This window comes from Pithys albifrons, chromosome 16 (genome assembly GCF_047495875.1).
Source record: "Pithys albifrons albifrons isolate INPA30051 chromosome 16, PitAlb_v1, whole genome shotgun sequence".
NCBI lineage: Eukaryota > Metazoa > Chordata > Aves > Passeriformes > Thamnophilidae > Pithys > Pithys albifrons.
Genome location: NC_092473.1, coordinates 8,019,023 through 8,045,284, shown reverse-complemented (window position 1 = coordinate 8,045,284; position 26,262 = coordinate 8,019,023). Strand labels below are relative to the sequence as shown.

The 26,262-nt window shown below is 40.6% G+C and overlaps 1 protein-coding gene across 3 annotated transcripts in view; it reads left to right on the top strand.

Moving 5' to 3' along the window:
- The window catches only part of MYH11 (myosin heavy chain 11), a 56,570-nt gene that overhangs the window by 20,458 nt on the left and 9,850 nt on the right, over nucleotides 1-26,262 (top strand). For 2 of the 3 annotated variants that reach the window (XM_071571527.1, XM_071571529.1), the window contains exons 5-33: nucleotides 5,307-5,409; nucleotides 7,128-7,148; nucleotides 9,411-9,503; nucleotides 9,800-9,863; nucleotides 11,092-11,190; nucleotides 12,194-12,337; nucleotides 13,996-14,091; nucleotides 14,470-14,588; nucleotides 14,733-14,885; nucleotides 15,367-15,540; nucleotides 15,740-15,913; nucleotides 16,340-16,454; nucleotides 17,364-17,560; nucleotides 17,727-17,848; nucleotides 17,960-18,029; nucleotides 18,170-18,330; nucleotides 19,129-19,237; nucleotides 20,079-20,210; nucleotides 20,496-20,702; nucleotides 21,103-21,240; nucleotides 21,640-21,763; nucleotides 22,214-22,385; nucleotides 22,859-23,071; nucleotides 23,205-23,349; nucleotides 23,438-23,644; nucleotides 24,627-24,731; nucleotides 24,834-24,986; nucleotides 25,330-25,578; nucleotides 25,820-26,032. In XM_071571527.1, the coding sequence (XP_071427628.1) occupies nucleotides 5,307-5,409; nucleotides 7,128-7,148; nucleotides 9,411-9,503; nucleotides 9,800-9,863; nucleotides 11,092-11,190; nucleotides 12,194-12,337; nucleotides 13,996-14,091; nucleotides 14,470-14,588; nucleotides 14,733-14,885; nucleotides 15,367-15,540; nucleotides 15,740-15,913; nucleotides 16,340-16,454; nucleotides 17,364-17,560; nucleotides 17,727-17,848; nucleotides 17,960-18,029; nucleotides 18,170-18,330; nucleotides 19,129-19,237; nucleotides 20,079-20,210; nucleotides 20,496-20,702; nucleotides 21,103-21,240; nucleotides 21,640-21,763; nucleotides 22,214-22,385; nucleotides 22,859-23,071; nucleotides 23,205-23,349; nucleotides 23,438-23,644; nucleotides 24,627-24,731; nucleotides 24,834-24,986; nucleotides 25,330-25,578; nucleotides 25,820-26,032 (4,072 nt within the window). The remainder of the gene's footprint in view (nucleotides 1-5,306; nucleotides 5,410-7,127; nucleotides 7,149-9,410; nucleotides 9,504-9,799; nucleotides 9,864-11,091; nucleotides 11,191-12,193; nucleotides 12,338-13,995; nucleotides 14,092-14,469; nucleotides 14,589-14,732; nucleotides 14,886-15,366; nucleotides 15,541-15,739; nucleotides 15,914-16,339; nucleotides 16,455-17,363; nucleotides 17,561-17,726; nucleotides 17,849-17,959; nucleotides 18,030-18,169; nucleotides 18,331-19,128; nucleotides 19,238-20,078; nucleotides 20,211-20,495; nucleotides 20,703-21,102; nucleotides 21,241-21,639; nucleotides 21,764-22,213; nucleotides 22,386-22,858; nucleotides 23,072-23,204; nucleotides 23,350-23,437; nucleotides 23,645-24,626; nucleotides 24,732-24,833; nucleotides 24,987-25,329; nucleotides 25,579-25,819; nucleotides 26,033-26,262) is intronic. The other variant, XM_071571528.1, reaches the window with a different exon arrangement.

Genomic DNA, 26,262 nt, shown 5'->3' with positions numbered 1-26,262 from the left:
CCCATTCTCAGGACTTCTCCCTCAGTTCATTGAACCTACTCTCATGTGGTTAAGTATTGTTTGCATTCTTTATCAATCCCTACCCTTTGTGTGATTAACCACGGTATGTTTAAAATCTCCATCTGGCTTTAATGCTCATGGTTTCCAAACCTTTCTAAGAATTCCCTTCTTTCCAGATGTTATTTCCTCTACATTTTATTAATAACTACACACATACTGCCTTTGGTCTACTGTCCTCTGTGCACAGAGCCTTTCTCTGTCAGCTCTTTCCCATGGGCAGCATCACTGAACATCCTCTCATGTCATTCCCTGCTGGTTGCTTTCTATCCCTTTACAGTCAGTCTTAAAATCCCACATCTTATCATGCACATTTGCAACATAAAAACTTTATACCATGGCTGTGCTGACCAATATATATCTGGCTGCATTATTGTAGCATAACATATATAATAAATACACAATATATAATATTGCACAGAGGGTATGAAATAAGAAATCTTATTCTTTTATGTGCCTGAAAATTAGGGCAGGTAAGACCTTTCTGTCCTTGTGTTTTGATCCCTGTAGTGTTCTGAGCAGCCTTCACTGCTCTGCCTGACTATTGGGATTTCCTGACATTCTTGGCTGTGCTTCAGGCTTCCCACTGTGGTCTCTCTTGTGTGACATCTGAGCTGGCCATGAAACAGTCTGTGTTCACTCCTGCTCTGCTGAGCAGCACGTTACATGTTGCTGAAGGAAAAATCCCAAGAAATCTGCCCAGGTCCTCAGAGGCCTGAGCAACCTTGGTGCATCAGCAATTAAGTATGAATTGAAGTAGGCAGTGGCCAGGGAACAGCCTTGGGACTTTGCAAGCTTCTTCCAGTGGAAGGAGAGACACAAGCCCTCAAAGGAGACTTCTGACCTTTGTTGCTTGATTTCTAAAGACACAAGTTGAAAGCTTCTCCTGGAGTTTTCAAAAGGCTTTTTACTAGAAATTCCGCAAGTGCTTATTTGCATAGCTAACCACATGAGAGTTTCCACAATCTCCTCATAAACCTGTCTGATCTTGGGGTTATCATATTTTAGCCACTTCCTGAAAAAGAGTGGATAGAGTATTTTCTAGAAAGCAAGTGTGGCTGAGTGTGCACAAGTTTCAGTTAAACAAAAATCTACCTTAAATGAATGAAGAAAAAAATCTGATCAAAATTCTGAATGTTTGGGGTATTGTAGAGTCTGTAGAAACAAATGCTGAACACTTGATTTGTACATATAGTCAAATACTTTTTCATTACCTTTTACATTGTTAAAACACTCATTTGGTTTGCGTAGCTTCTACAAAAATGGGGAAGCAGGAGGGTGCTGCTTCCACCTCATGTGGTGTGGTGGTAGAGAGAACAGTGGGTGAGGCACTGACCATCCTGCCCTTCTGCCCTTCTTTCCCTCCCTGTCTTTGGGCAAACTCTCCAGAGCTCACCCGGACCAGGACTGCAGCCCACTCTCTGTCCTGACACACACCCAGGAGCAAAGTCACCCAGAACACCTCCAAGCTGCAAAGCCCCATCAGTCAAAAGGCTCCTCCACGAGAGAGCTGAGCTCTTTTCTCTCCCAGCTCAGTAAATCTCCAAGGCTGGGGCTGGCAGGAGCTGCTGCCTGGCCCTGCTCCCACATTGATACCTCGGGGAGCTCCGGACAAGGGCGGAACTTGGGCTGAACCCTCTTCATCCCTTTGGGAATTGTTTTGTAAGGAAACCTGTAGGATTAGCGTGCTGGCTTCTGAGACAGGTCTCTAGCAGGGAGTAGCTGGTCTAAGAGAAAGATTTTCATTATCTCTGCACATCTCGTAGTGCAGGACGAAGCCTGCCAAGCCCTAATGGGATTTGAGCCCTCTGTGCTGCTCTGTGTGCAGAGACTTCCCACAGTGCCAGCACCGCCGGATCAAGAGATGTGTGAACGGGCAATTTTTGTGGTTCATTGCTCACTGAAACAAATGCTGGAAAATAAATTCTGCTGTTGCTTTTTACATGCTTCCAAAAGTGGAATTAAGATAAGTCTCAGACCATAATATTAATATAGAAAGCTTTCACATTTTCAACAGCAACAAAAAAACCCCACTTTTTAAACCAATTTTTCCCAGTTATTCTCAAACGTGCAAGAGTCCTAATTACACCACAGGCTCAACCCACAACAGTGGGGCCAACCTGCTGTTCTCACCTTGTCCTAGTTTGGAAACCTATTCTAGCTGGGATGATTTTCATTGAAGGTGAAGGTAATGGAGTCATGAAGGGCTTAGTGGCTCATGTGATACAAAAACTGTTAGAGCTGAGCACTATAGATGTGAGCTTATGTGCTTTAAATCCTGTTCTGAGTTCCTAAAACAATGCCTGGCAAGAAACAAGGGAAGAATAAATTTCAGTTATACCACACAACATGAGGGAGGTATTTTTAACAAATCAAGCCTGTTAGCCCAGTGAACCTCTTTGCTCTGGGAATGCCAATGAGTTTGTTAGGAGGGAAACATATATGGGAAGTAGCTAAAGTTGGGCTGATCAGAACTGTGCAAGGGGACTTGCTTTTGATCTGGGGTTTTTTTTATTGGCCACCTGAACTGGGTGCAAAGAACAGCACTGGCACTAAATGTGCTCCTCTATGTATGGCAGGCAACAAGAATTATTTGAGAAGTTTCAATTAAACCAGTGATCATCCTACTCCCAAAAGATGATGGTTAGGACAGCAGTAACAGAATTTATATGGTGAACACCCACTGTGGAACGTAATTTAGTCTGAGGAAAACAGGCACTCAGAAGAAAGGAGCAGATCCCTCCTGGGAGGAACCCCATGGTGTGTCATTCACTGGTTCATGCTAAAACCATCAAAATACGTTTGCAAGAAAAAGACCCATCTTTAAAAATTCGGTCAATGAGCTTGACAGAGCATGTAGGATTTTAAAGCAGGTGGGATTTCTCAAACCACCTCACAGTGGAAGTTGTTTCTGCCCCTCCCAAAATGTTGGTGTTTCAAGGCAGATGCAGAGAAAATACCCAGTAGGACCAATTCTGTTGTAGCTCAATAGTTCTAGGAAGAATTTCATCCACCTGTGAATCCATTTGAGAGATTTCACATGCTCTCCTCCTCCTGGGTCTCCCCTGGTAAGCTTCTTGATATTTAGAGGCATTGAACCTGATCTAGCCACTCCTCATTAGCTGATTTGCAAACACACGGTATTTTATTGCTGAAATGAAATTTAGATGTTGTCATTCAGACAATATTGTTTAATGGATACTTGTTTATTAAACCTGTGTATTGTCATGAACATTTAAAAATTATCTGATATTTTAAAATTAGATATGTTCATCAGCTATAGACATTATTCTTCATTACTTACTGACCTTAGAGATTTTTTCTTATTGTAGCTGTTGAGATTCTGTCTTTTTTCCATTTCATGTTGAGGAACTTTTTATTGTCTACTTCAAAAGGAAGTTAAAGCCCCAAAGTTTATCTGCAGAAGAGAGGAAAGCCCTTAGCCTAAGCAGAATCAAAGAGTTAAGGATGAAAGAACAGGAAAAAATGTTAAGTAACTTAAGCATTACGGTCTGATGGGATAATTACAAGTAAAATGATGCCATATATGGTAATACACACAGGGATTCAGGGGAAAGCCAAATGATGGGCACTGTTGCCCTGGGAGAAAGGAAATGCAATTCATGGAGTGATGAACTACAAATAACCTTTAATAAAATGGAATAGTTCAAAGTTTGTTTGAATAAAGTTGTTTTGGTTGGGGTTTTTTTCCCAAAGAAACAAAGTTGTAAGGTAGATTTATTTGAAAACTTTGTGTGCATATGTCTTCAGATTGTTGTGCTTGGTTTGGAATTGTTCCCAGGACACTTAATTTTTATCAATAAAACATAGAAATGTTTTAGCACTGAAGCCCAGGCAGAAATGAATCCAACCTCTAAACTGTGCAAATTAACTCAGGTCTTGTGAGAAGGAATCTATTAATCTCAATTATTTCTGGTTAAAACTCTAAAAGCCAGAAGAAACACTTCTTATCATGTTGTAGCTCAGGCAGGAATTGTTTCTGTTTTCCTAAGGTTTATATCAATGTCATTCTGTCTTGAAAGTTCTGCCCAGCACTTACCCATATTTTTATGTCCATTTATCACTGGTCCCTCGGTGGGGAAAATTAACTCCTGTATTTCCTAATTAGGGAAAGAAGGAGAACTGCAGTGGATCCAGCTAAACAGTTTCAGTTTCAAAAGAGCTGACAAATAATCATAGCATTTTTGAATGTATTGTTCCTTTATTTTTTTTTAAATCCATTTCAGTTTAGATCCAAAGAGGTCCAACTTACATTTAGATTGTTGCTCCCCTCACAGCACTAGCTTGATACAGTTGGAAGAACTCGTCTGTAACATTCACACCCACTTTAATGCCATTTTTGACTGCTGAGACAGGACAGTGTAAAAGTAGTTTTGTCCATATAATCATCAGAGCCAGAGGTACTGAAAGACATAAGACAATGGAACACTCAGAGAGGAAAGGTAGGTTGGAAATGTTCCATTGAGAAAAGACTGTGTAAATCTGTACTTTGAAAACCACTCTTTTGCTCTGAGAGAGGGCCTAAGAGTTGTAAATAAACTTAACCCTGGAAGTCTTCCAGTAGATAAAAAGTTACCACTGCCTTGCTGCTTCCCAAGGGACACTGCCTGGAGCAGAGCCGGGATGCCAGTTCTGGTGGTCAGACATGTCCCCACATGAGATGTCCTTCACCACCCAGTAAGGGACACCTCAGGCAGCTCCAGCCCTGGCCCCCTGAATTCAAGGAGCATCTGAACATGGAGTTAGGATGAGGCAGAATAATTTGCTTTTTCTCCCCGCTGATAGAAGGTGTTTGTCTAATGCCAGAGTTTCAGAAGATAAAACCATTGTATTACTGCTGATGTTTTTTCTTACTGCTGTACCACACCATAGTTAATGTTGTATTTTTTGATCTTAAAATATAAGGAGACTCCCTGCCAGCTCCATTTCTCATAAATGTTCAGGTGCTGCCAAAGAAGGGTGAACTGCAGTTCAAAAATATATCATGTTTTAGAATTCCTTTAAAATGGCCCAACATCCACTCAAAACACTGCTGGGACAGAGATACAGCTCTGATAATGCATTCTGTGCATGCTGAAGGCAGGTGGATTTGGAGAGATGGTGTTCTGGGGTAATTAATCGCTGAGCCGCGTGTTTTCCCATCCTGTTTTATACACTAATGACTTCTACATGGCAGAAGGAGTTCAATAGTTACCTACCTTCTTTTGTGTTATTTTCTTTCCCCTCAGAGGTGAATCTGGTGCTGGCAAGACAGAAAATACCAAAAAGGTCATTCAGTACCTGGCTGTTGTTGCTTCATCACATAAGGGCAAAAAGGACACCACTGTCACTGTAAGTGAGCTCTTCGTACCCAGCTCTTCCTCAGGCCTGTTGGGGCTGTGCTGAGGTGACAGTGTTAACAGCAAGTCAGAGTGTGCTTTGTCAAGCAGTTGACATATTAAGAGTACACAATTACGTCACAGCTCTGTGTTTATGGAAAAAAAACTTTGTTTGACACCATCTTAGGCATCAAATCAGGATGTACTTCGGGAGAACAGAAATATTCATAGCTTTCCATATGCATAGCACCTATTTATATCTCAGCGTGAGGGCCTTGAAGTCTGCAAGGGCTCAGGTCCTTATTTTACCCTTGACCTCTGGCAGCTAAGAAGTTTGGGAAAGCCTGAACTAACACATGGTCCAACTACGTCACAAAAATTCATACCAGCATTTAAACTTCAAAAATTCTGATTGGATTTGTTAGTGAGTTTTCTTACTAACCAGCAAAGAGTCCCAGTATAAAACTTCTCTTTTCTTTTTACTCCTCTGTCAGTAGTAACAATTTTGAAAGGTACAATTTTTTTTAAGTTCTTTGTTCCTTCAAAATTTGCAATCACCTTAAAGTTCATTTTCTTACTTTGAACCACAATACAAGCTCATACCTGCCCAGTTCCTGGAGATCATTAGCATGGCTGAGGCTCTCAGCTGTCTTTGCAGTTCCCAATTATATGACTTCAAGTCCTATGTCATTTCCAGCCTTTCCAATGTTATTGAAAATTCAGCAAAAAAAAAAAAAAAGGCAGCAATTGACTTTTATGACAAAACAAACCTAACTCCGGAAGACATTTCACTCTGTCCCAAATACAGGACAGGGTCCAAAATAAGAAATTAGAGGGGTAGTGGAAAATGAAGTACGAATTTCATGCCCACACCTGTGTTGGGTCCCACAGCCACCTGTGCCAGGCTGTGTGCCAGCAGGCAGAGCACACAGGGCACAGGGGCTCATCCTGGCCTCTTCCATCACAAACACTCGGGCTCTTGTGTACAGTGCACTCTGCTTTGGGGCAGGGGAGGGAGTAGGTGGCCTTTTGGGTAGCATTTTCTAGAAATCTGTGATTAAATTTAGTGGAAACAGACCAAGACTAAAGGCATCATTTTCCTTCGTTTGTTGTTTATGCAACAAAGTTATTTCTTCCTGCTAAGTACCTGCTCAGTGGCTGGGGGAAATGAACTTGTGGCTCCAAGGCCATCCCCAACAGGCATGTAACTGCAGTTGCTGCTGACTCCTCTGGGGAATTACACGAGTCCCAGGAGTGAATTTACCCTGAGACAGATCTGAAGGCAAATAGCCATCAGGCAGGAGCTGAGAGAAAATCTAACTTGCTCCATAACATGCTGAAAAATAGTAATTCAGTGATTGGGACTACTGACACTGCAATTTCAGTCACCAAAATATAATGAATAGCAAAATGCCTCAGTTGCACCAGACAACTAAGGGTTTATCATAAAAATATTTGTCCTTGTCTGGTCCTGAGAGACTAGTCTGGGGATGGATCCAAATCCCATCCCTTTGCTTCAGGTTGTTTTTTTTCCTTCAGTTAAAATGCTCTATATATGTTAATGGTATTTGGACTCTTGTTATGTCTGCAGAAGATTGTTTGTATCTCTATTCCTGGTTTATTTGCATGGAAACTGTGTATTGGTTATTTTAATGCAGGAAAAAGCAATAAAAATGTCTGTCTAATGGAAGTTATACTGACACTTGTTTTATACCATGTTATTCAATGCAGCAAGGTCCATCTTTTGCTTACGTGAGTAACTTAGACTGTTTGGTGTGTGTTGAAGGCACTGAGTGTAGATCTGCATGCTATTGTTGCACCTCAAAAAATTAAGAGAGATTTTGTTGAAATATGTTGTTTGATATGATAAAAAGCAACAATAGCACCAAATGCTCTCACAAACCAACCCTAACTGTGTCAGGCTCCATGGTAAAGAATGGGGTCTGACACAGGCAGGGTCATCTTTCAAATATCACTCTCTTCTTTATCTCTGTGTGTGTTCCAATTGCCATAGTTTGATTTAAATTTTCCACAATCCTAGAAGAGCAATTCAGCCTGAAATTAAGTAACATGATTTCTGAATGAAACACCCAAAAGCTTTCTGTGCTTCAGGTTGAAATTTTTAGGACTGTTGTGAAATAATTCCTAAACCTCACGGCGTTTGGTTTGTTTGGCTGCATGCTTTCCACTGGTTATTGCTTTCAATTTTACATTTTCATGTAGCTGTTGAGATTCATTCACAGCCACAAGAGTTAGCATGTTCTTAGCTTGCTGCTCTAACAGAGCAATTCCCACTGCAGCACCTGTCTGCAGGTGTGTTACAGCAGCTTCTGACAGGGAAGCTCCTCTCTTGTGTTGTGCCATCCCAGCATTCCAGCATCCCAATGCTTTGGGAATACAGGCAGGTTTGATGACATCTTCTCTGAGTTTCTGTGCCAGATAAATGAGATTCTTTTTCATGGGGTCTTTTTCTTCCCTCCCCCCCCCCCCCCGCTGCCTCTCAGACTCCAGCTGTGTCCAAAGGACAATGTGTTGTGTGCCTTAAGTTAATTTAGTACTTCTTCTGACAATCTCTCTGCAAAAAAAAAATCATTCCTGGTTGGCACAGGCACCTCTGTTGGGTTGGGTGCACTTACAGCTGCACACAATGCTGGTCACTTGGAGTCAGTTTTATACCCCAAGTTTATGGCATGTTCAGTTCTCACTAGAGCAGGTGGGACATGTCTCAGCTTAATAGAGAAGGCTCTATTTTAGCTCACCATCCGATTTCAGCAACACTCCCCTCTTACTCTGGAGGTCTTGAGTCTACAGAGAATAACTGGACAGAGTTGTCCAGTACAGAGAATCTTCAGGGACTTCTAGGAATTCATCACTTATTCTAGGATTCCTGTATTAACTTGTTTGGAAATCTTCCTTTCCTCTTCCTCCAACTCTTGGGTAGTAAAGTTTTTAATGATATTTTTGAGGTAGCTCTTATCATTTCCACAGAATTCAGGAGACATTCAGGAGTGACATTTAGAAAAAGGTTACCAGCTTTGAACACTAATTGGGAAGCATTTTCATCTTCCAAACTGTTTCCTAGATTCAACCTAAATATTGCCTCATTTTCTAATTAAAATAATTTAAATTATATAATATTATCTGTCAAGGACTTTTTCCTTTTCAGGGTGAGTTATTTGAAATAATTCATGTTAATACAATGTAGTACTTAAAGAATAGGATGACAAGAAGCAAATGTGAAAGTAAATGATCTCATAGGACAGAGCTGAATGAAAAGTCCAGAAAAGCTGTATACATATACAAAGGATTTTCTCAACTTCATTGATTTGCTTAGAAATAGGATTAGATAAATAAATAAAATTAAACGCATGCTTGTTTCATTGCATGATTTGTTTCTTTAGAAATTACCAATCACAATTAACAATATAATATTCAGTTTGTGTGTTTGCATGAGAATTCACTATGTTAGTTTGAAATAAATCAATGCAATTCCATATTTAACCTAAATAGCCTTGCATGGATCATTATTAATAGACTCGATGAAATCTGCTTTGTAGCTTTGTGCCAATTACATTAAAATGATTCTCAGCAAGTTATTCTAATGACATTGACATTTGTTAGCAAAGGATCTCAATAGACTAACTTGAAAAAGACATGCTAGAGGTTCCTTTAAGACTATCCCTTTTAAAAATTATATTAAACTGGAAAACTTAATTGACATTGAATGACCCTTTTTTTTTAACAAAGGCCTATCATGATGCTAAACAGATTAATAGAGTTTGATCTGTCACAGGCAACAGGGCTGGAAAAGGGTCATGTTTACAAGGCAGCAGGCAATTACACAAATATATAAACACAAAGATTAACAGAGAATGAAAACATATCCACATAAAACGCACTATTCACCAAAAAAAGTTAGAGCCTTAGATTCCACCTTTTACTCCAGTGTACATGTGTTGGTTTAAACTAAATAATCATGAATTTTAGTGTTAACTGCTTCTGAATGAATTTTAGGGTGAGCTGGAAAAACAGCTTCTACAGGCAAACCCTATTCTTGAAGCCTTTGGAAATGCCAAAACTGTGAAGAATGACAACTCCTCCAGATTTGTAAGTAGGAGAAATCCAGTTGGGTCTGTGTGTGGGGAGGTACAACATATTTTAAAACTCGGTGTATAGACAGTGGCCCCTATTAATGCTTCTCATTAAAGAGGGGCTTCAAACTAATCCCTTAAAAACAGTGTGGAATTCCCCCCGAAACAGGAATTTGCTGTGATAAAAGATTAAAGATCAAGCTCAAATTTGACAGTACCATTGTCCCCTCACAATTTAGCTAAATATTAATATTGGGAAACCTGGCACAACCTGAAAGAACAGCCCAATCTTTATCTTCCTTTCGTTCACAGGGCAAATTCATCCGCATCAACTTCGATGTGACCGGCTACATTGTCGGAGCGAACATAGAGTACTGTATCCTTTCCAGTGAGCTGCCCTGGGAGCTGCCCAGGCTGAGCAGGAGGAAGTGAGACAAACAGCTCCATTGCATGTCTAAGAAAGGCAAATATTGCCAAGGTATAAACATGGAGGGAAGTGGCTCCACTTGTGCTGGTATCAGCTCCTCTGTCTTGCTCTCACGTTTACGTTTCCAGGTCAGTTTTCTCAGCTATGGGAAAGTGGGTTGTTCACCATATAAAGCTTCAGAAAACAGAGGTACCAGACTTTAAAAGCACAGTTCCAATAAAAGAAAAATGGGAAAAGGTAGTTTGGTTAAGGTTGCATGTGATCTTGGGAGATACGCAGCTGGTTTGTTTCATACCAGCATGATCCTGCGTGGGTCGCTCCAGTTCCCATCTGCCTTTCCAGATGCATAAAACATTTTAAAATTCCACTGTTTCTTACTGGTGTTGTCATAGGTACCCCGAAAAACCACTGAATGCTTGGTATTGTCACTGCAGTTCACCCAGGAACTTGGGATTGCGAGTGCATCCCTGTTTTCAAGTGCAGGTTTGGCCCTTTGTCCCTGTCCTGACGGCATGTTGGGATGAAGTCCAGCTGCTCAGTAGGTCTCACCCTCAGCCCTGGCTTCTCCAAGGGAAGGCTCCTGAGCCTTGCAGGTTGAGTGATCGAGTCTCTGGCTGTGTGTGCCCTGTTTGTTGAGGAATAGCAAAGGTTGGATATGTTGTACTGGAATACAGGCATTCCAAGACTAGCCTGTTAAGGGAGAGGTGTACATGATACCTGGTATGAAAGCTTTCTAGTTCATATCTGGAGGACAGAAGGGTCATTTTAATAAAAATAATGTACTTTTTATACCTACAATACTGGCCTCAAGAGCTTTTTTTTTCTGGCAGCCCACCTTACATAGAAATAATCACATTGGTACTTCATTTTCAAAGTGGTATGAATTATATTGTGACTATTATTTTTATATTTTTGATTTTAGAAGCATTTATGTCTCTTGTGCTTATTCCCATGATTTCCAGCATTTACCATGCAATAAGAGGTAGGACACTGATCTGCTTATTGTGGTAAGAATGCTACCAACACCAGGGCTCCTGTCACAGAATTAGACATGTTCATGTTAGACAAGCTCGTGGCAAAGATTTCAGCAATGCTATTGATGGTTCTGAGGCTGATGGCACAATTAAGAAAGGACTGAAATATGTCATTGATTTTTTTTAACACTCTTGACAAACAGATTTGCTTGAAAAATCCCGTGCTATTCGTCAGGCTAAAGATGAGCGAACATTTCACATCTTTTACTATTTGATTGCTGGAGCTTCTGAACAAATGAGAAGTAAGTTACTTACTAATGATTCTCTCATCTCATTGAACAATCTAAGCAATGGCTCAACTAAGCATTTATCTTAATTTCTTTATTTGTATGTCACTCAATCCTTTCTATAAATAAGCAGCCCTCTAGCTATAGAAAATGATTCTCTCAAGTGAATCATGAGGAAGCCTCAATTGATGTCCCCTGTTTGAGGCAGGTTGTTTGCTGTTTACAGGAGATTTCAGCTTACAGGAGATGGAGACTCATTCTGAATAGTATCAAGAAGACAAAATAGGAAGAGTTATTCATTGCTTTACACAGAAGAAATTGGGGGTTCCAATAAGAATATCAGCTTGTGGCTTTAAGATAAATTAAGAGAATGTCTTGCTCACAGTACATTGTCACACTGTGAAACCCAGAGCTTCAGAATGCTGAGAAGGTGAAAAGTGCACGTGGATCCCAAAAAAGAATTAGACACAATATCTAGTGGAACATCATGATTCAAATAGGACTTATTTCCCTAAATCATTGATTGCCAAAGAATGTATAAAGCAGTGGATAACTCTGTATTTTCTCTGGCTTTTCTGTTCCTTACCTAAGAATCTGTTGTTGGCCATAGAACAGCCCTGAAGTCTTCCAGTTTGGCCCACTTTGGTTGTTACCTGGTTTCATTCTTATTATTGCCTGCTATGAATTCCCATAAAGAGAGGCATAATTCTGAGGTTACATATGGCATTAAATAAAAGAATATGGGGAAAATTTGAGTCCATAGGGTGCAAAATTACACCAAAGTGCAGAGATATACCCCAGTCACTAATGAAAACTGGAAACTTAACACCATCAAGCTTGCTAAATAACAAGCTACTTTGAAAATAATTGTGCACAACAAAACCCTAAATTCCTCATACAAGCAGAGTCTCCCTTTGGTGAAAATGTTGGGGTTTTTTTCTGTTGTTCATAAGGAGAATTCACGAACCAAGAGCATTAGGTAGATGCACTTAAATAAAGCTTTTCTTTTTTCTTTTAGATGATCTGTTGTTGGAAGGCTTCAACAATTATACCTTTCTATCTGGTGGCTACGTGCCTATTCCTTCTCAACAAGATGATGAGATGTTTCAGGAGACATTGGAAGCCATGAAAATTATGGGCTTTACTGATGAGGAACAGACAGGTGAGAATTGGTAGCAACACTGCATTCAAGGTATACCTCCCACTGTATAGAGAGAGACTCAAATGCAGAGGTTAATTCTGTTCAGAATAATCACTTGGCAAAATACACGTATGAAGTAAGATGCTACATTCACTTAGGAATATCAAGATTATTTAGATTTCATATCTATGTTGCTCTGGAGAAATGTGACCTTGCAAGAACAGCCAGCTGAATGATTCTCAATGCACCTGCTATTTAACCTCTTTGCCTCTTAATTCCTCTGCGTAAAACTACTTCCAGCTGTTACCTGGCTACTGTTTCTAAGAAGTGCACTGAGAATTAGCACCAATAATTGTTGCAATATTTTGCTGTCCATCTGAATGAAGAATTGCAAGGCTTTTTCTTGTAAGTCTCATAAATTCCAGACACCTGCTTGTAGGAGGAACATGACATGTCCTCCTGACCCATCTGAATTCCATAGCATTGATGCAGGGTCAGCATGCAAAAGTGCTATAACACAGGGTGTTTTGAAAGGTAATTCGTGTTTAAGAAAGGGAACATTTCTCTAGAACTCTCTACGTACTAAAAAAAGATTACTGAATCCAAGCCAGCTCTAACAGCAGTAATGACCATTTAAAGCAAATTTTTCAGAGCTTTCCAACAACTACTATGAAAAAGTTACAAAATAATCTGATTTATTTTTGAAAGGAGTTGATCTGGCTCAAATAGCTCATATGTATTCACTGATCTAGAGAAAAAACAAAGAAATAAGAAGAGCACAAAACAACAACTAAACGATATTGAAATAATTTTTCAGACACATTCACCTGCAAAGCTTTTACCTCTCACTGTTGCTGGGAGTGTGCAGGGCTTCAGCTGGTGTATGCCAGTGTGCAGTGCCCTTGGATCCAAATTGCCATGCCCCAGGTGACACCTGGTGGTAAAACCAGAGTCATCCCATCACTGGAGCCCTGGAGCGGCTGCGGCCACTGGCAGAGCTCCCTCACATCCCACGCCTGCACCAGTGCCTGGGGCACACTGAGCAAAAACTGGGTAATCTACCAAATAAACAAACAGAACTCCCTACATTTCTACAATCTCCTCTGTAACACATCAGTAGATTTTGCTACCTGAAGTTAGGTGACATCAAATTTATATATATTTTAGTAATCAAACATTAATTACTTTTCTGTAGTTTGACACTAACTCTTCAAAGATACATATACATTTGCTTTGAGCTGCATAACTAAACACTTACATGTTCCTGCATAAGGGAACCCTCAGCAGTGCCACACATTTTTGAAACTGCTGGTAATTCAGAATTTTTTTTATTTTAAAGGCAGAGTTATTGAGCAGGGAAGATGCTACAGGTCCCTGTGAGTGGGAAAGGAGTTCCTGAGGCCTGGGGGTGTGCCCGGGGGAGCCAGCACAACTCAGATTGGAAGTGCTGCTGTTCCCAGACTGGCTCATTTACTCCACTACACAGATTGCTGAGATTGTTGCTCAGTCAGCTCTCAGACTCCTGCAGTTTATGGCATAGTTCTTTAAGTCAAGCCCTAACTCTTTCCAGAGAGGCACAGACTACCACAGGCAATAGAATGAGTCTCAGTTACTGCAGAGAACAGCTTTCAAAATATGGCCATTCTGTTCCTCACTTGTATGATCTGTTCCTCTTACAGCTATCCTGAGGGTTGTTTCATCTGTCCTACAACTGGGTAACATTGTCTTCAAGAAGGAGAGAAACACTGATCAAGCCTCTATGCCAGACAATACTGGTATGTTTTACCACTTTAAAACTTAGTTACCATTAAGAAGTTAATAAAATAGCAACTGAAAAAGGACTCTTTAACAGTATTTTTATTTAATTGCTATTACCTGTGTAGCTCACAGGCTTTGAAACATAAACCACTTAAAATCACCTCAATTATCATTACCATTTCTGATAATCTTGAATCCATACATTGATGAACAATAAATTCATTGCTTGGATCACAAACGATACTTCTATGGCAAGTGTCATCTCTTGTCTGTACAATAGAGGAACTTTTAAGGAAAATAAATAACTTCACAGACTTGCTGAGCTACTCATATTCACACTTACTGACCTATTAAGATAAAATTCCACCTGAAATAAAATCTCTCTTGTATTCCAGCTGCACAAAAAGTGTGTCACCTGATGGGGATTAATGTGACAGATTTCACAAGATCTATTCTAACCCCAAGGATCAAAGTAGGACGAGATGTTGTCCAGAAAGCCCAGACCAAAGAGCAGGTATCTGTGCAGTCTGCTCAGCTCTCCTTTTTTCTTACATCTTATCTAAAGGGAAATGTCAGGTTTCTGTCTCATTATCTCTACAAAAATTAGCAGTTAAGTGGGTTTCTTCTTTCACTTACCATTTCCATGTACCTCCTACAGGCGGACTTTGCCATAGAGGCTTTGGCCAAGGCAAAATTTGAGCGTCTTTTCCGTTGGATCCTCGGTCGTGTGAACAAAGCTCTCGATAAAACAAAAAGACAAGGGGCTTCCTTCTTGGGGATCCTTGATATTGCTGGATTTGAGATTTTTGAGGTACGTATTGTGGGGCACAAGCTGACTAAACTCCATATAATCATGCAGTGGTTTGTAAATAAGGTAACAAAAGCCTAAGTTCAGAGCCACAAAAGCCTCAGTGCAGAGCCACCAAACCCCATTTGGTGGTTCTTTCAAGCTGGCAGCCCATGGCCAGCACGACCTACAGGTCTGCTACACCTGGCTGCTTGCCTTTCCCAGGGGCAGGAAGCTCTGGGACCCAGCAGAATGCTCCTGCAGGGCTCAGTTTAAAACCAGGGTCTGCTTTGTATGGTTTACTGAACGGGTCCCAGTACAAAGATTTACCACTTGAGAACTTATGGTAAATTTCCAAGACCATATATTGAACAAATATAGATCTTTATGTTTGAATTTCTCTAATATGTAAAAAAGAAATAGAAAAGAGCAAACATCATCTTGTCATTTAAGTTCACTCTTGAAGGTCTCTCACATTAGGAATTCACTTATTTCCTCTTCACAGATCAATTCCTTTGAGCAGTTGTGCATCAACTACACTAATGAGAAACTTCAGCAGCTTTTCAACCATACAATGTTTATATTGGAGCAAGAGGAATACCAGCGAGAAGGCATTGAATGGAATTTCATTGACTTTGGCCTTGACCTGCAACCTTGCATTGAGCTGATTGAAAGACCAGTAAGATAATCTTTCTGTAGGTGGGATAGTACATAGGTTGCATCAGGGTCAGTTATGTATCAGGACAGGAAGAGAGCTCTTTAAGGTGTTTCAGATCCTTGATTGCCTGGGAGGGTTTGTAACCTAAAGGTGAAGAAGATGGTGCTCTTTCTTTGTCTCTGCCTGCAGAGATACTGATCTGATACCACTCCCATTGCAGACCAACCCTCCAGGTGTCCTGGCCCTGCTGGATGAAGAGTGCTGGTTCCCCAAAGCTACTGACACATCCTTTGTGGAGAAACTAATCCAAGAACAAGGCAACCATCCCAAATTCCAGAAGTCCAAGCAACTCAAGGATAAGACTGAGTTCTGTATAATGCACTACGCAGGAAAGGTACTGGAGAGATTGAGCTATTTTGTCTTAGGGAAGTTGGATTCTTTGATATCCAAATGGTAAAAGAGAAATACTGCATTGATAAGAAGTGGCTTTAATTCTGTGATGTGTATATTAAATGCTTTAATTACCTAACATATGAAGTAATATTTGCAAAACATTCACAGCTGTGCTAAGCTCACAAGAAAACAAAAATAACCAGCACTGAGGTTATTGAAATTTCAATTAATATGGATTTTTTTCTAGCAAGGAGAGTCTTTAAAGATGCTAGTACATGTGAGAATAAATATTCAGCTCTCAACCCTAGAAGGCTTTCCGCATTCTTGTTTTTTGTATGATTTGATGTTCATACAGTGCTCTGTGTTCTTGGGCACTCCCAATTCCTTTATCAAGAACTGAGGTTTGATGCAGCACTGTTTCCTGCAGGTCACCTACAATGCAACTGCCTGGCTAACAAAGAACATGGACCCACTCAATGACAACGTGACCGCTCTGCTGAACCAGTCTTCAGACAAATTTGTAGCAGACCTCTGGAAAGATGGTATGAATCACAACTCCAAATCAATGATGTGGTTTAAAGGGAGAAACTCCTACCAGAACATTTTGACAGCTGCCGCTTGCTGGCAGGACACAATTATGAACATGATAAGCATAGAGACTGAGCTAAGAACCAAGAGTAATGTGTTCTAAAGACATATTTAAGGAACACTTCATTGGATAGTTTTAAGCACTATGAAAAAATTTCCTTAATATTATTCAGAAACAGAATAAAAATTACTCATTACACTGTTATGTTTCTGAATATGTGATATTGCGGATCTCATTTAATACAGGTTATTACTGAGGTTTACGAATTAATGACTTTACACATTCCTCTCACATAAATCTGCACAGTTCTCTCCCATGATACTTGAGTTTAGTAGAGAAAGTCTGAATGCTTGTAAAACACTTTGTCTTTAAAAAGTTTATATGGATCTGTAACATATACTACAGTATAAATATTTAATTCACGGACATAAACATGCATTCAAACACTAGCAAGGTGGCTCTGAACTATCAGATAACTGAGTCGGACTGTTAGCTAGACTTTGAGAATGAGTGGGTAGCAGATGAGAGTCAAGAGATGATGCTGTTCCTGGTTCTGACACCAACCTACCAATTGGATGTTTTGCAGAAGGATTGTCCTTTTATAGAGCAAGTGAAATAAAATACATTCAATTGCTTCATTGTGTCACTACTAAACAAAGACCCTAATTGTCCTGTTTGACAGTAGTAAACTATTTACCCAGAAAGTCTTTGAGTACTTTTGTCAGAATGCTTCTACTCCATCAAAAATACATTGGTTCTCTTTGGCAAGTTGCAGTTTAACAATGCCAGTGCCAGGTGTAATGTGAGGTGTATTGTTGATGTTCATATAACCAGTTCCATTCATACTTTCTTTACATTTCAGTGGACCGTATAGTCGGGCTGGACCAAATGGCCAAGATGAGTGAAAGCTCATCCCTCCCCAGTGCTTCCAAAACCAAGAAGGGCATGTTCCGAACCGTTGGGCAACTCTATAAGGAGCAGCTGACCAAACTGATGACCACTTTAAGGAACACCAATCCCAACTTTGTCCGCTGTATCATTCCAAATCATGAAAAAAGGGTAAATTTTAAATGTTCAATCTTCACGCTCCTGGCACATTATTCCTGTTGAGCTCTCACTGCTCATGGCAGAGCTGTTTGAATGACGTCTCCAAACATTGATACGAGGATGGTAAAATTTTTGTAAATTTCTACTGTGTTAAAAATACCTTCTGTTCCCTTTTCAGTCTGGCAAACTTGATGCCCATTTAGTACTGGAGCAGTTGCGCTGCAATGGTGTCTTGGAAGGCATCCGTATCTGCCGGCAGGGATTCCCCAACAGGATCGTCTTCCAGGAGTTCCGGCAGCGGTAGGAATCCCTCAGCCCTAACTCTGGGGTTGATAGAGCTGTCATACATGTTTCTCAGTATTAAACCACCTGATGGGTTTCAGCCTCTCTAACATAAATGTCTTTTGGCAGATATGAGATTCTCGCTGCAAATGCTATTCCGAAAGGATTCATGGATGGGAAGCAGGCTTGCATACTCATGGTGAGGAAAGCACTTTTGATCCTGTTGATAATCAGGTTATACTTCCCATGTAAAAGTGTTGACACTGAACAGAAATGAGAAGTGATTTTTAATACCCTAAACCTCAGCACTGGAGTTAACAAATATCTGTTTCTCTCCAGATCAAAGCACTAGAACTCGATCCCAACTTGTACAGAATTGGACAGAGTAAAATCTTCTTCAGAACTGGTGTTCTGGCTCACCTGGAAGAAGAGAGAGACCTGAAGATCACAGATGTTATTATTGCCTTCCAAGCTATGTCCCGAGGCTACCTAGCAAGAAAGTAAGAATACGTACTAACAAAAAGAATGTCTTCTGCAGCAGAGGAGGTATAGGGGCCTTTAGTTCTTCATATAACAAACTGAAGATTTTAAGACATTATTTATTATTTGTGTTGGATTAGAACTCATGTCCAGTGAAGGACTTCCTGCCCAAAAGAGGGTTATTAGTATAATTACAGGGGAGCAGATACACTATGAGGCTCTAAGCTCTCGGAGGCAATGATCTATCACTTAAATGTGTCTTTGTAGAAGCAGAAGGAGTATCCTACCCTATGACTGCAGTCCTGTGCACTGCAAGGAGGAGCACCCCTGGCATTTGTAAAACATAATTTCTCAGCTTGGCTGTGAAGCACCAATCATCTAGCATGATCTCAGTTAAAGTACAGCACAAAACTATTAACAATAATGCCTTTTTCCTGTATACTATCAAGGCTTTTAAATGGCCAAGCAAAGAAATTTAAATATAGTATGTTTCAGGAATGATGATCTGAGTGCCTTTATACTCTGGAAAGGTGTTCACACCCAGACCTAGATGTACACTTTGTCATCTGTGCTTGCCTATGGAATGCAAACAGACAAAACCAGAAGACTAAATAAAACACCAGGCAGCTGACCAGTTATCACTTTGCTCAGGAAAGCACAGGCACTCTTTAAGCAACAGAGGAATTTGTGGCAGACTTCTCAAACCACGTGGCTACTCAGCAGACTCTCATGCCAGAGTTTATTTGCTCAATGAGTGTATCTTGCAGACAACTTGTATTCTCAGACTGAACCAATTTGCTTTACATTTTTAATCATAGGGCCTTTGCCAAGAGACAGCAACAGCTGACTGCAATGAAGGTTATCCAAAGAAACTGTGCTGCTTACCTGAAGCTGAGGAACTGGCAGTGGTGGAGACTGTTCACTAAAGTGAGTGACTGCTATCAGTGAATCTCTCCGCAGTTTTCCTAAAGAAATGAAATGCACTTGATATCCAAGGCACTTATTGTCAGCCACACTCATTCCAAAGAGCACTGCAGTTGATGGCAAGACCCTAATGAGCTTCACAAAATTTGGGGTTAGAGATACTCTGGATAGTTAGATAATGCCATTAACATTAAAGTTAGCTCTATATTGAGAAGAAAACAAACTAAGTAAGCAGAGAATTCATAAAATATTTTGCATGTTTGGGGACTTTTTTAATTGCCTAAAAATGGCATAATTTCATGGAGTGGACACAGAGTAAAACTGAATTTTCTGAACATGCAGAGTGATGTATCTATGGGGAACTCAGTAGCTCAGGAATTCCCTAACTGGGACACCAAACATCTTCCTGCTAGGCACTCATGCAAATTAAGTCTACTTTCCTATTGAAGAGGCCTGGGTTTTCAAGAATGGTCTTAAGTTTGGATTCAGAAAACTGTTCCGGCCTGCATTGACAGCAATCTCCTCTGCAACCAGAAATAGATAGTAACACACCTGCCTGTGCACACTGCCTTTCTATGCAGAGATAGCTTTTGTACATTATCAGCGGATGAAAACAGGCCTGGAGCCATCCCAAAAGTGACACTGTTGGAGGCAGAGGCGCTCACAAAGCCCCAAGAATTAACACAGAGATGGCCATGCTTTAAGCATGGCTGGACAGTATCTGTCCAGTGTTGAGCCATGACAGCACCACCATTACTGCCAGTCAGCCCAGCACTCAGAAGTACCGTGCTCAGCAACAGAAATACTGACAGGAAAAACTCTTAAAAAAACTTTCTGCTTGCAGGTGAAACCACTGCTGCAAGTCACTCGCCAAGAGGAAGAAATGCAGGCCAAGGATGAAGAGCTACAGAAAACTAAGGAAAGACAACAGAAGGCAGAGAGCGAATTGAAGGAGCTGGAACTGAAACACTCACAGGTGATTGACAGCTCTGAGCCTCAGGGAAACACTAGCTATTCTTTTACCATTTCTAGATGCTGTTACATTAAAGGTGTCTCTTTCCCTTGTACTCATGATTGTATTCGCAGCAGTAGTCCAGAACAGAAGTGCAGTGCAGACAAACTCCCAGTTATTTCAGTAAAGGTCCAACACCCACATGAGAACGTGTGGCAGAGGTCCTGCCTGTGCCCCAGACTGCCCAGTAAAACCACACTGTAGGGCAATTGGCAGTCCAAGCCTTAACTTCCTATTTTATTTGCATAGCTTTGTGAAGAGAAGAACCTCCTCCAGGAGCAGCTTCAGGCAGAGACTGAGCTGTATGCTGAGGCTGAGGAGATGAGAGTTCGTTTAGCTGCAAAGAAACAAGAGCTGGAGGAGATTCTGCATGAGATGGAAGCCAGAATTGAGGAAGAGGAGGAGCGCAGCCAGCAGCTGCAGGCAGAGAAGAAAAAGATGCAACAACAAATGTTGGTAAGGAGGGATAAGGGACAAATATAGACAATAACTTGGGTCTCACTGAGAAAAACAGAGAGTGGCAAAACTCAGATCCTACGACAGTGCTTCCTACACTGTCCTCTGTAGAATATATGTTTGTGCCACTGAAGTGAGAACAATCAATTGATGCTCTTTCCTCCAGAGTTCTCTTCTTCCCCATCTCAATTTTAAACAGTCCTTTCTCTAAAAAAGATCTTAACAAATCTTTCCTTCAACATCACCAAGTATTACAGATTGTCTAGTTCTTAACGAAAACAACAAAGTCTACAACATACTCCACACACTGTAACAAACATTAAGTATTTCTTGATAATTATCTAAGTGGTATTTTTTTCCCAGAACTCATGTTTTGTGGGTTTCTTTTTCTCTCTCAAAGGACCTTGAGGAACAGCTGGAAGCAGAAGAAGAAGCAAGGCAGAAGCTGCAGCTTGAAAAAGTAGCAGCAGACGGCAAGATAAAGAAAATGGAAGATGATATTCTGATAATGGAAGATCAGAATAACAAGCTAACCAAGGTAAGCATTCTGGGTCCATTTTCTTACTCTGAAAATAATGAAAGCTGAGAGAGCACCTTCTCTTGGGTTTTAACTAATTTCAACTAAACTTTGTGATTAAAACTGGAAATAAGTAAGTATTCCAGTGTTTTTTGAAAGAGAATGCTCCTGTGAACTGGGCCCTGTACTTACCAGCCAGCAGAGTGAGCACAGGGTAACAGCAGCAGGTTAGAGAACACGGAAGTCACAGACACCACTGCTCAGCTCCTCTGCAATCCTAAAGTTGAAATGTACCCCTACAGTCTCAAAAAATACAGCATAAAAAGACAGCCTCTTGGACATCTTCTGTTGGCAAAGAGTTGATTCATGATCACCAATGACAGGCACTTTTGTTAACAGAAGTATTTTATTTCTCTTAAGGAAAGAAAACTCCTCGAGGAAAGAATAAGTGATCTAACAACAAATCTTGCAGAAGAAGAAGAAAAAGCCAAAAATCTTACAAAGCTCAAGAACAAACACGAATCTATGATTTCAGAACTTGAAGGTAACATGAACAATAGTTTCTTGGGGGTTTTGTTAACTTTGTTGTTGTCGTTTTTGTTCTTGCCTTGGCATAGAACAAAAAAACCCAACCAGAATGAAGAGAGAACTTCTTAAAAATCTGTGGGGTATTTTCCATATTTCTTATGCTGAAGCCACTTTGTACATGAGAATCACTAAACCCCCAGAGTGCACAAACCACAGATACCTTTTATTTTTAACATACAAAACAGTAGAGAAAAATTTTGAGAAAAAAAAAAAACACTTCTTTATAATTAGAAAAATAACGATCCTTTAGGATGTCTAGAAATAAGGTATCACATGTTCCTTGAAAAACACAGTGACTTGTAGTTAAATGTATGGCCACACTCAAGAAGTGGATGATTTTTGCCCAAGTTCAAGATCAGACTTGGGTCTCCTTGCACTCCAATGACCAAAATCCTTCATTTTTCAGTGCGGCTGAAGAAAGAAGAGAAGGGCAGGCAAGAACTGGATAAAACCAAGAGGAAGTTGGAAGGGGAGGTGAATGATCTACATGAGCAAATTGCAGAGCTCCAGGCACAAATTGCTGATCTGAAGGCACAGCTAGCCAAGAAGGAGGAAGAGCTGCAGGCTGCTCTAGCCAGGTATTCACTCATGAGCCTGCACACAGGTGAAGTCCAGGCTGGAACTTGTCCTGGCCCTTCCCAGACACTGAGAAGCTGCAGCCATGAATGTCATTCCTCAGTTCATCCTCCCTTTGTGCTTCCCCATTTTCCAAATTTCCTTTTGCAAAATATAATTATACTATTACACTTCATTGGCAAAAGGCAGAAATTAATGAAGAGTCTGACCCTGACCCACTCCAGAATCTCAGTGGATTTTCTGTATAAATTTAGGAGAGACAACACTCAACCAAAACATTTGCTGAATCAGCTGAGCAGCATCTCCAGGCATTGTGTCCCAATAAGTCAGAGCTGTCAGATCCTTCTTGTGTCAGTCCCATTTTCCTTTGGTACTTTCTTGAACAGAAGTTATAAACCTTTAATCTAGTATGCTGATGTCCTCAAAGTGAAATTTTTTTTTCATTTATGCAATGAAATATTCTCTTTTCAAAAAGGCTTGAAGATGAAACTAGTCAGAAGAACAATGCCCTCAAGAAGATCCGTGAACTGGAATCTATCATCTCTGATCTCCAGGAAGATTTGGAGTCTGAAAAAGCTGCAAGAAACAAAGCAGAAAAACAGAAGAGAGATCTAGGTGAAGAGCTGGAGGCTCTTAAGACAGAGCTTGAAGATACTTTGGATACCACAGCCACCCAGCAAGAGCTCAGGTATGGAGATGTAGCACATGGGGCAAAAAGAAATGTCACCAAGCTCAGTGCAACACTGTCCAGAAGTTCTATTTTCCCAGTGCCTGGAATGCTCTCACCTGCTGCCGCTCCATTTCTGTGTGTTGCCTTCCAGAGCAAAGCGGGAACAGGAGGTCACAGTGCTGAAGAGAGCTCTGGAGGAGGAGACTCGAACTCACGAAGCCCAGGTCCAGGAGATGAGGCAAAAGCACACTCAGGCTGTGGAAGAGCTAACAGAGCAGCTGGAACAATTTAAACGGGTAAACAGAAATCCATCCTGTTGAAAACTACCTACTGGATAACATGGTTTCCTCTTATGCATCATCCTTCTTCACTTGCTGCTCGTAGGCTAAAGCAAACCTGGATAAGACCAAACAGTCACTGGAGAAAGACAATGCTGATCTGGCTAATGAAGTGAGGAGTCTCAGTCAGGCCAAACAAGATGTGGAGCACAAGAAGAAGAAGCTGGAAGTGCAGCTGCAAGAGCTACAGTCCAAATACACTGAGGGAGAGCGTGTTCGGACAGAACTCAATGAAAAAGTTCATAAATTACAGGTAGGAAGAACTTTTGACATTTTGCTGTGGCACCCTGGGACAGAAAAGACCATTTTATACTGTTCTGTGAGGGCACACCTGAAGGAATTCTGGCCCTGCAGCCAAAATGCTCATTTTTTTTTCACCTGTAGGGTTCCTACCATAAACTCCTACCTCCATTATCACACAATTAATCAACTAGAACCACTCCATCTCATGGAACTGAGAGTTTTTAGTCTCACCATCCCTCTGTACACACTGCAGTCTGTAATGTCATTAATGTCATCACTGATTCAGTGACCATGATGCAGATCTTACAGTTTTTTTCTGTTTGTTCCCTTTTGGGTGGTGGGGAAAAGTGATAGGAATATGGCTCTGAAAATTAATTACACAGCTATTAAACACATAAGATGTGCTCAGAACTTTGTCAATTAAAGGAGAATGCTCACTTATCTACAATATAAGAAATAACTAAAGATAATTTTAAATGGTCCCTTGGTAGATGTTCAATGTCCAGATATACTAATCAAGCTTATGGTTACATCTTGTTCATAGCTGCAGTAAGCTTTTCTTTATAATTTGAAGCAGGTGGATAAATAAGAAAATATAATCAAAATGCATCTACTTCTGTCAAACTTGTGAAGGGGAAGGAAAACCCACAAAAAATCTCCATTCTCCTTTGCAATTCATTGCAAGGAACATACTATTATTGCTTTATGAATGTGACTAGGTTTGATATACAGTAATAAAATACTAAGGTAAAAGTAGACAAGAATGGCACTAGACCTTGGGGGTCTTAATAAGCAGGTCACAAAGATGACACATGCACACACGGCAGAGTTTGTAGGATTTAGTTCCACAGGAATTAAATCCCATATATAGCCCATAAACATGATGGTAAAACTGTGAACTGCAGTTAAGCTAAAACCACTGCTGGTGCTTGAGGCAACCCAAAGCCACAGCAAGAAAAATAACTGAGTTTATTCTCTGTGGTGTCTCACAGGTGGAGGTTGAAAATGTTACCGGTTTGCTCAATGAAGCAGAAAGCAAGACAATCAAACTGACCAAGGATGTTGCGACCTTAGGATCTCAGCTACAAGACACACAGGTACATTTGCATTCAGGAACAGCTCACCTAAAATATTTATAAAATGCACTATGAAAAGACCTAAACTAATGACTGTACTGCCAATTGATGTGGTGACTGCAGGAGCTGCTTCAGGAAGAAACACGGCAGAAGTTAAATGTGTCTACCAAGCTTCGTCAGCTGGAGGATGAGAAGAACAGCTTGCAAGAGCAGTTGGATGAAGAAGTGGAAGCAAAACAAAATCTGGAGAGACATATTTCCACACTGACAATACAGGTATCAGTGCCATAGCTAAATCATTAGCTCCATCACTGACAGTTTTGTCAGTAATTCCAGAGGATCTGTAGAATTATCCTGGCACAGCACATGGACCTTCAGGGAACCAGTGCTATTAGCCCAGACAGCATCAGTGAAGCTCCACAGTGGAGGCAGCAGCCTCCCTCTCCTTTAAAGTGTGATCTCTAGGACAGGTACAAATGCAAGGTAGCTCCAAAGATAGTCTTGCAAATGAGGCCTCTACGAGGTCTGTGCTCTGTCTTATGTTATGATGGGTGGGTGAAAGGTCATTGCCAAGTTTTGACACTGCTACAAAGATGTGTCCTCTGAATTCAAATTTCAGCTCTCAGATTCCAAGAAGAAGATACAGGAATTTACCACCACAGTAGAATTCATGGAAGAAGGCAAAAAGAAACTCCAGAAGGAAATTGAAAGTCTCACACAACAGTTTGAGGAAAAGGCTGCTTCTTACGACAAACTGGAAAAAACCAAGAACAGACTCCAGCAGGAGCTGGATGACCTGGTGGTGGACTTAGACAACCAGCGCCAGCTGGTCTCCAACCTGGAGAAGAAACAGAAGAAGTTTGATCAGGTAGGGATTTAAGATTCTCCCTTGCTGTGTTATCACTTCTCCAGAACTCAGAGTGTCCACTGGTTTAATAAAAGAGGACAAAAAATAAACTAATGTTTAGCTACACATATACTGGTTAATTTTGTATTTCTATACCCTTATCAGAAGCAGAGTCTTCTCTGTCATTAACAACGGACAAGACACCTGCAACAGAAAAACCCCATTACTAATGTCTTCTTGTATTGGCACTACCTTTCCACAGATGCTAGCTGAAGAGAAAAACATCTCCTCAAAATATGCAGATGAAAGGGACAGAGCAGAAGCTGAAGCCAGAGAAAAGGAAACAAAGGCTTTGTCATTGGCCCGAGCACTTGAAGAGGCTTTGGAAGCCAAAGAAGAACTGGAGAGAACGAACAAACTGTTGAAAGCTGAAATGGAAGATCTTGTCAGCTCCAAAGATGATGTTGGCAAGAATGTAAGTTTTGGGCTTAGAACAATATGCACAACAATAACTTAAAATAGCAGCTAAAAAGAGATCATTGTTTTCAGAGTGGGAAATTCTCTGTAGCACACAAAGCCATCCAGCAAGATCAGATATTTCATACAGAATGCAAGGATTTTTGTGTCCAAACTTTCAAGGGATGTAGCAAAGTAACAATAAGCTATCTTTATTTTTAACATAACTTCAAGCATGAAGAAGATTCT